General features: G+C 52.2%; 1 protein-coding gene across 1 annotated transcript in view; it reads left to right on the top strand.

Moving 5' to 3' along the window:
- The window catches only part of PSMA5 (proteasome 20S subunit alpha 5), a 10,460-nt gene extending 2,446 nt beyond the window's left edge, over positions 1-8,014 (top strand). Inside the window, exons 3-9 of the mRNA XM_015650963.3 lie at positions 786-912; positions 2,193-2,260; positions 2,812-2,919; positions 3,004-3,062; positions 3,735-3,837; positions 4,770-4,856; positions 7,543-8,014. Of these exons, the coding sequence (XP_015506449.1) occupies positions 786-912; positions 2,193-2,260; positions 2,812-2,919; positions 3,004-3,062; positions 3,735-3,837; positions 4,770-4,856; positions 7,543-7,620 (630 nt within the window). The 3' untranslated portion in view covers positions 7,621-8,014. The remainder of the gene's footprint in view (positions 1-785; positions 913-2,192; positions 2,261-2,811; positions 2,920-3,003; positions 3,063-3,734; positions 3,838-4,769; positions 4,857-7,542) is intronic.
- The last annotated feature ends 921 nt before the right edge of the window (positions 8,015-8,935 follow it).

The following is an 8,935-nucleotide window of genomic DNA, read 5'->3' as shown; positions in this document are numbered from 1 at the left end:
GGGATCCCAATGGGATCAAAGTGGGATGAAGGTAATTGTTGGTGGGATCAAGGTTGGAATTGAGTTTAGGAGGTGGTGGGGTTAAGGTAAGACCAATGTGGGGGCTGGTGGGGTGGAGGTTAGAGGCTGGTAAGATCCAGAAAAGCATTGGTAAGATCAAAGTAGGGGCTGTTGGGATCGTGGCATGGATTTGTGGGATCCAGGTAGAATCAAGGTGCAGTTGAGGTGGGATCCAGGCAGGACCTGATGGGATCAAGGTGGGATCCCAGTGGGATCAAGACAGGCTCCAGACAAGGGCTGCCAGGAGCCCCTGAGGTCTGTCCCTGTGTTTGTGGCCCTGGTGACACTGAGGTGTCCTGCAGTCCTGGGCTGGAGCTTGCTGCCTGGGACTCTGGGGACAGCAGGAGCCTGTGGAAAGCCAAGTGCCCAAGCCAGAGCTGCAGTGGGATTTGTGCTGATGTGGGAAATTCTCTCATCCTTTAAACACTTTTTTACCTCTGGCAGAGAATTCCCAGGGCCTTTTACATTCACCAGGCTCCACAAACTTCTGTTGCTTGAAAGATAAAGGATGTGCAGCAGCCCCACTGGGTTCTCATGGGAATCACGTGGATTTTACCTTCTCCATTTCCTACTTCAGGGAAAATGAAATTACCTTTAAAATCCACCATGCAAACCCAGGGTTTGTGTGTGGATGATGCAATTGAATCCAAACCAACACACCTGCAAATAAGTCAGAATTGGCATTGATATTTGTGAGAGCTGGAGCCTGTGTTGGTGTTTTGCAGCTTGGCTCCACAGCCATCGGGATCCAGACCTCAGAGGGAGTTTGCCTGGCTGTGGAAAAGAGGATCACATCTCCCCTCATGGAGCCCAGCAGCATTGAGAAGATTGTGGAGATCGACTCCCACATTGGTATGGAGGAGGGATTCAGCCCTGGGGGTCCCTCTGGATCAGATCTGGGAGCACCCTAAAACTGTGAATTATTTATAAGAGTCATTTGGGAAGTTGTGTTTTGGGATGAGCCCTCCCTGCAGGCAGTTCTGCCTGGAGCAGGAGCACTCTGCCCTCCCAGTGCACACCAGCTCCTGGTCACTGGTTTTCCAGGCTCCAAGCCAGCAGAATGCAGCTCCAGGAAGCACAAAGAGGCAGCTGAGGCACTGCCCCCTGCCTCAGTGACCTCCCTCATGAAAGCTCATCCCAAATTTAGCTCTGGGAGGGCAGGGAATTATGGTGGGCTTGACTGGGACCAGTTTCTCCAGGACCACTGATGCCACCCTGGAGCCACCCACGCTCACAATGTGCCCCACAATGGGCTCATGGCCTAGTATGTCACCCTGAAAAGCAAAAAAAACTCTAAAAATCCTGTGCTGCTGCTCCATGGGCATGGGAAGAGCTCCAAGAGTCCAATTTCCTCCTCCCAGGAGCTTGTGATGCAGCTCCCTCTTCCCAGAGCAGAATCTGTGCTGGGGGCTCCTGCTGCATCTGCTGGCTGTGGGGCAGCCAGGGCCCTTTCCCAGCAGATTGTTCTGGAGAAAATCTGTTTCAATCCCATGGAATTCCTGAGTTGGAAAAGCCCTCTAAGATCACTGAGTCCAGCCATACCAAGGCCACTGCTAATCCATGTCCTAAAGTGCCACATCCACGCTTTTTGAACCCTTCCTGGGGTGGAGACTCCACCACTGTTCACAGGGGCAGCCTGTGCCAGGGCCTGACCACATTTTCCATGAAAAAGTTTACCTGATACCTGATCTGAACCTCCCCTGGCACAGCTGGATGCCATTCCCTCTCCTCCTGTCCCTGTTCCCTGGCAGCAGAGCCCAACTCCTCCCACTCCTGTCAGGGACTTGTGCAGAGCCAGAAGGGCCCCCTGAGCCTCCTTTTCTCCAGGCTGAGCCCCTTTCCAGCTCCCTCAGCTGCTCCTGGGGCTCCAGACCCTTCCCCAGCTCCATTCCCTTCTCTGTTCATGCTCCAGCCCCTCAATGTCCTTCTTGAGACAAACCCAAAGCTGTTCCTGGGATTCCAGGTGTGGCATCAGCAGTGCCCAGCACAGCGAGACAATTCCCCACCTTCCCACCCAGGAACCAGCTTCTCCCTGCAGCCCTTTGTGATTTATGTGAGCTTTGGGCAGTCTGGGGGAAAACACATCCCAAATAATGGGTGGAATGACTCCTGTTTGCCCTCTCCCATTCCAGGGTGTGCCATGAGTGGATTAATAGCCGATGCAAAGACTTTAATTGACAAGGCCAGAGTGGAGACTCAGGTAAGATCTGAGATCTTTGTCCTTAAATTAGCAGCACAAATCCCAGGAACTCCTTGGGAAAGGGAAGATCATTCCATCAAAGAGCTGGTGGGAAGCTGGAGGCTCGCTGGGAGTGTAGGGGTTATCTGACTGGATGTATTGGTTTTCTTTTTAACCCCTTAAATTTCCTGGATGCCTCAGGTGCTTGGAGGTCCCAGGTACAAATCTGTGCTGCTGCAAAGGGTTTTCCTGGGGTTTTCTCCTGCATATCAGCACTTTTCCACCCTCTGGAGAGCTGGGTAACACATTACTTCCAGACCAGATATTGGGATAAAGCCCTTCAGCCTTGCATTTCCCGACTGGCATCCCAAGCCTTTTTCATCCCATTTCTTGTGGATTTTTGTACATCCCACTCTCCCTGATGCTCCCATGGGAGAACTGGCTGTGCCCTGGGTTCCCCAGGGAGGTTATCCTTGTGTCCACACAGGGTCTCACTGCACCTCAGCCATGCAGGAGCATCATATTTTGGGAACATGGGGATAATGGGAATCTTTCTTTGGCTTTTCCTGCAGAATCACTGGTTCACCTACAACGAGACGATGACGGTGGAGAGTGTGACACAGGCTGTGTCTAACCTGGCCCTGCAGTTTGGGGAGGAAGATGCTGATCCAGGAGCCATGGTGGGATCCAAGGGGGATCAGGGGGTGCTGGGGAACCCCCCCTTTCCTTGCCCTTGTCTGACCCTTTCCTCCTTTCTCCCGCAGTCCCGCCCGTTCGGCGTCGCTCTGCTCTTCGGAGGAGTGGATGAGAAGGGACCCCAGCTGTGAGTTCTGCTCTCTTAATCCAGGGAAAAGACCAAACTGCCACTGCAAAATTCCCAGGCTGTTTTAACAACTCGTTTCTGGGATTTTCCTTAAGCCAAACCCTTGGGGTTTATCCCATTATATGTTAATCCTGTTAAACCCTTTCCAGAGCCCCTGCCTGCCTGTTTGGCATGAAAAAAACATCATATCTTCCCCAAAAATTTGCTTTTTTTATTAAAAATGTGGTTTCCTGGGGAGGAGGGAAGCATTAAAGCTCTCCTTGTCTTGAGTGTATTCTTACCTTTCCCTAAAGGACCAGCAGAGCCACCAGTAACATAATCCATGTGACATTCCATGGGGAGGTGTTGGAGCAGCTGTAACCTGAACTCAGGGCTCCAAATGGCCCCACTGGAAGTGGGATAGGCTTGGCAGAGCCAGATCAGTCAGGTCTGCCTTCCAGCAGGGAAAACTTGATGAATTTATTAAAAAAAAAATTAAGATGGGAAATCCAAAGGAAAATGATTCTCTGAGGATGGAGAGCAGTGTCAGAGTGTGCAAAGCTGCCAGCCCAGGAGCTCTTGGGGATGAATCCCAGCTCCAGCTGTGCAGGGAGCTCTGGGGGTCTGGTGAGAGGGTCCTTGGGGTACCCCAGGGTGAGATGGGGTGCAGGTAGTCACCCCCTGTCCCCACAGGTTCCACATGGATCCCTCAGGAACGTTCGTGCAGTGTGATGCCAGAGCCATCGGCTCCGCCTCAGAGGGAGCCCAGAGCTCCCTGCAAGAGGTTTACCACAAGGTAAGGGCTGGGGTTGGGGTTGGGGGTCACATCTCGTGGGTCTGGGGTACTTTACCACCTACCAGGATCCCCTAATTCCCTCCCCAGTGAGGATTTAGGGCTGGAGAGGAGGTCCCTGAGCCCCCCAGGGCAGGATCACTCCTTAGCAGTGCATCCTGTGAGTAGGTGCTGAGGATCTCCACAAGCAGAGCTGCTCCCAGCAGCTTCTCTCTGCCTCTCAGACAGTTAAGGCCATGTCAGGAATTCTCTTTAGATAAAAACTGAGCTCTGAGTGCTGCTGTGGGCATCAGGCTCTGTGTGGATACAGCTGGAAGCATCCTGAGCTCACACCAGCACCTTCACCTCACCAGGGAAGGGAGCAGCTTTTGTGCTGGAAATTCTGCTCATGTTTGATATTAAATAGGATTTTTTTTTCCCCCATGAGGAGGGAGTTGCCTGGTTTGGGTGGTAAGAAACCAAACCCTAATGAAAAGCAGAATTAGTGATGGTGGCTGGGAGGACTCATTTGTTCACCAGAATGCTCCAGATTACCCAAATTCTGGACTCCCCAGATTGTCAGCCCTTTCTCAAGTGCAGTTAGTGAAACACAGCTGTGCTACACATCCCTCTGACTCTAGGGATTTATCGGATTAAAAGCAGCACAGAGGCTTCTGCCTGGAGGGAATCTGGATTTTTGATGTGAAACAGCCCCTCCTGTCCCAATCCCATCAGATTGATGTGCCCAAATTAACCATTTTTAAATCTCAGCAAGGCAGGATTTCACTGTCCCTGTGGTTATATTATATCCCTGCCCTGCCTGCTCCAGTCTCCCAGGGATGCTGCAGATCCCTTGATAAGCTGCTCCCTTGGCTGCCTGGCTCAGGGGATTTGGGAAAGGGGAGGGAGAGGGGCCACATCCTGAGCCTCCAGCAAGTAATCCATTTGTTTTCCAGTCCATGACGCTAAAGGAAGCCATCAAATCTTCCCTGGTCATCCTGAAACAGGTCATGGAGGAGAAACTAAATGCCACCAACATCGAGGTGAGTCCTCCTGGAGTCAGGATTGCTCCTGGAGCAAGGAATGGAGCAGCTCAGGGCTTCCTGCTGCAGATGTTCCTGCCCTTTTCATCATATCCTGTGGGGCATTTTTAAAAAGTTGAAGCTTTTCCCTTGCACAGGTACAGAGTCTGCTCTGTTTTCATGGCTAACCTGTATGAGCAGAAGGGATTCTCTGACCTTCTCCAGTCAGCAGAAGCCAACACACCACCCAGACTGCTTGTTCTTCCCCTGGATCCAGCCATTCTTTTTTGCCTTGCTGCTTGTAATATTAGAGGGATTGAAAATTCCCCAGCTCCTGGGCTGCTATATTAGTCCTGGGGCAGTGCCAAAAATCCCTTGGACAGTGGGAGCAGCAAGGAATGGCTGTGCCCCTGGAACCCTGGGGCAGGCTGTACCCACAGACCTGGGGATGCTTGGCCCCCCAAACCTGTTCCATGGGCTCATTTTTGGGTGGGAAAGTACAAACCCTCTGCACTGGGTGGGGTAACTGGGGGATGAGAAGCTGGGCTGGTGTATAGAGTTTGTTTCTATTTCGGGTGGGTTATGAGACACCAGACCTTTCCAAAGTGTGGCATTCCAGCTCCTGAACTGCTCTCTTCTCCCATTCCTTCCCTCTGAGTGCTGGGAAACCTTTCCCCAAACAGCCCCAAGGCATTCACCCCATTTTTGTATTAAATGTTGCTGTGGGGGACCATTCCTGGTGGGATTAACCAACCTCCTTTGGAGGGGAAGGCCAACAGCACATGAAAACTTGAACACTCTGTCCCAAAACCATGCTGTGTGGCTGGAATCTCCTTCCCAGGTGCTCTTCCAACCCTTAGCCATAGGTTTTTTCCTGGTACAGTGCAGGCAGAGGAATGTGTACAGTATCCTGATGTCATGTCCCTGTTTAACAGGGCTTAACTGTGCTTGGCACGGCCCTGGAGTGGGGTGGAATCGTGCTGGGGGGAAGGAGAGCAGGAATGTGCTGAGGATTAAAAGGTTTCTATTGACTCAAGTCACCCCCTGGCTGAAAATCTGCCACCTGAAGAGCTCTTTGCTTCCTAGAAGTATGTGCCTCTCCCATTTCTTGGCTCCAGCCACTCTGCTGTGGCATTTTCCATCTAGGAACAAAGAGAAGAGGGGAAGTGTGGTTGTGGAAGAGTTAAATCCATTGATAGTGAAGATCAGGAGCCTGAAAGAACTCCATGGTTTTAGATTAATGATTTCCCTGTGAAGCTTTGGTAGGGAGAATGTGAGGGGCAGAGTGGAAAAGCAAAGGAATTGGTGTCTCTGCTGGTTTGGGTGTGTATAAAGGTTTATTTGGTATTCAGAGCTGGTTTTGGTGCATAAATTTGGGTCTTGTTGAGTTTGGCTGGGCCCAGGATCAGTCCAGTCCCTGCACAGGTGGTCCCTGCCCAGAGCAGCTGTGGCTGCCCCATCCCTGGCAGTGCCCAAGGCCAGGCTGGAGGGGCTTGGAGCAGCCTGGGACAGTGGGAGGTGTCCCTGCCATGGCAGGGGGTGGCACTGGGTGAGCTTAATGTCCCTTCCAACCCAAACCACTCCGTGATTTGAGGGGCCTCAAGTGGCATCTCCGTCTTGTCTGAGAGTTCTGGGTGAAACCTGGGCTGCCAGGAGCTCTCAGGCTGAGCCTGGGATGTTTCCACTTGGGAAATCCTGCCCCTGGATCAGGTCCTTCCCCTTGGGATGGGTTTGTGAGAAGTCACCTCAGAAGAGCTCTGGGATCTGCTGGGATGCTCCAGAGCGTTCCTGCAGCTTTTTGGTTGCATCCAAACATTTTGATCCTTGGAGAATCCATCCAATGTCTGAGTTCAGAAGCATCCCAGCCTTCCCCTGCCCCCTCCCAGCCCTCCCCTGCCCCCTCCCAGCCCTCCCCTGCCCCCTCCCAGCCCTCCCCTGCCCCCTCCCAGCCCTCCCCTGCCCCCTCCCATCCCTCCCCTGCCCCCTCCCAGCCCTCCCCTGCCCCCTCCCAGCCCTCCCCTGCCCCCTCCCAGCCCTCCCCTGCCCCCTCCCAGCCCTCCCCTGCCCCCTCCCAGCCCTCCCCTGCCCCATCCCAGCCTGTTACAGGATACCCCAGCTCATTCCAGGGTATTCCAGCTCTCTCTGGAGCCTTGGCATTTCCACTGACACAGCTGTCCCTGGTTTGGGCTCCCATCACCGAGCCAGGTGTGAATATTTCTGCTCACGTTTCTCTTCCAGGCTTGTCATTCAAGTTTCCCTCATCCTTGGTGCTGCCTCTGGAATGTTTTGGCTCTCTGCCCTGACACTGTGTTGTCCCTGTCCCTGTTTTCCTGAGAGATCTGTGCCTCAGTTTCCCTGAGCCAACCCCGAGTCCCCTCAGCTCCCAGACAGGCCAGGATTTGTTCACTTGGTTCCTAGGGGAGAAGAATCCTTTGGAGAGGCAGGAATTCTCTCCTGGGAGGTTTTGATGGCTTTTCCCCCATCAAGTGGGAGCAGTGCCTGCCTGTTCCCACTGAAATTCCCTGCTGCTGCTCCTCTGAGGAGACTGAGTCAATTCAAAGCTATTTGTGCAGCAGGCAGCTATTTTAGGGAATCCTGGAGCATGTTCCAGGCTGGAATGATCCTGCTGGTCTGGCAGATCAGAAGAAGGAACAGCTGCTCCCTGCTTTCCTCAACCACACTTAACCCCTTGTTCCTTCTCTTCCAGCTTGCCACGGTGGAGCCTGGGATGAAATTCCACATGTACACAAAAGAGGAGCTTGAGGAGGTCATCAAGGATATTTGAAAGAAGAGGGAGACGCCCCCAAAAGCTCAAACCCCTTCCCCAACCAAAGGAACTGGTCCAGTTCACCCAGCTCCTGGGACTTCCCTCCCCACAGCACCTGAACCTGCTGCTCCTGCCAGCTCCAGAGGTTTTTTACTGTTTCTGGACAGAGCTGAGCTTTGCCTGAGGAGGGAATGAAATAAATCATTTTGTTACTCTAAATGTGCTCCTCAGCAGGGGGGAAAGGTGGGAGGGCAAGGATTTGGAGCTAAAAGTGGGGGTGGATTGGGACAGCAGCTGTGCCAAGGGCACTGCCAGCTCTGCTGCAGCAGCGAGTCTCCCTCTCGTGGTGCTGTCCATGGGGAAATCCAGGTGTCATTCCACACTTCTATTTAAAAAATGAGAGTTTTCAATTGCTTCAGTGCATTCCTCCCTCCTTCTCCAGTGTTTTTTATCTGTAAAAGAGTCCCTGGAGCTTCATTTCCTTCCCTGCAAAGAAATCTACAATCAGCTTTGGGATTTGTGTTTCCTTCTGGTAGGGCTTGGGGAAAAAAAATCCATAAAAACTGATAGAGAGAGCCCACCAAGCAGAAACAGGGATAACAGGCTGGGACAGCCCTTCACCACTAAAATCCTGCAGGTACCACTGAGTTTTGATAGCTAATCCTATTTTTCACCAGAAAATTCCTGCTTATCCCACTTAGATTTTTGTTCTCCAGCAAAAAAAATCTCTCTCTGTGTCCTCAAACAGGGAATCAAAGACATGTCTGATAAGGGAATAAATTAAGATTAAAAGAGTATTTTCCTATAAAATCAGGGTTGTGGGGAAAGCCAGCTCTGCTTCAATCCTGGTGGCTCTGGGCTGTGCTCAGAAGGGCAGAGGCCTGGAAATCAAATGCCAGGATAAATGACCATTTTAAATGAAAATTTCAGGATAAATTATGGTATCACCCTGCACCAAGCAACATTGGCTGGTGTGGAAGAGCTGGATAGAGGTGGGACAGGAATTATCCTGGGAAATAGGGAAATCTTCCCCAACATAACGCTGGAAATGAGGAAATGTATTTCATCAGTTGGCAAAGCCAGATCTCTCCCCACCTCCAGCCTCTGCCTTTTCCAGAAGGAAGAATGCCTGTCCTGTTGGTTTTTCCCGTCTCTTGCCAGTGCCAGATGGATTCGGGGAGGGAAGCAAGGTCTGGAAAATGAGTCCTTGGATAACCTCGGTTTCAGCATAGCCCAGCGCCTCCTCCTGGAATTCCTGAGTGTCTCCCCTTTAAAGGGAACAAACGGGAGCACCGGGGGCTGCCCTGCTGGATCCAACCCCTGTCCCTGCAGC

This window comes from Parus major, chromosome 26, assembly GCF_001522545.3.
Source record: "Parus major isolate Abel chromosome 26, Parus_major1.1, whole genome shotgun sequence".
Taxonomy (NCBI): domain Eukaryota; kingdom Metazoa; phylum Chordata; class Aves; order Passeriformes; family Paridae; genus Parus; species Parus major.
Note: the sequence above shows the minus strand (reverse complement) of the source record. Positions and strands in the feature narration are given on the sequence as shown.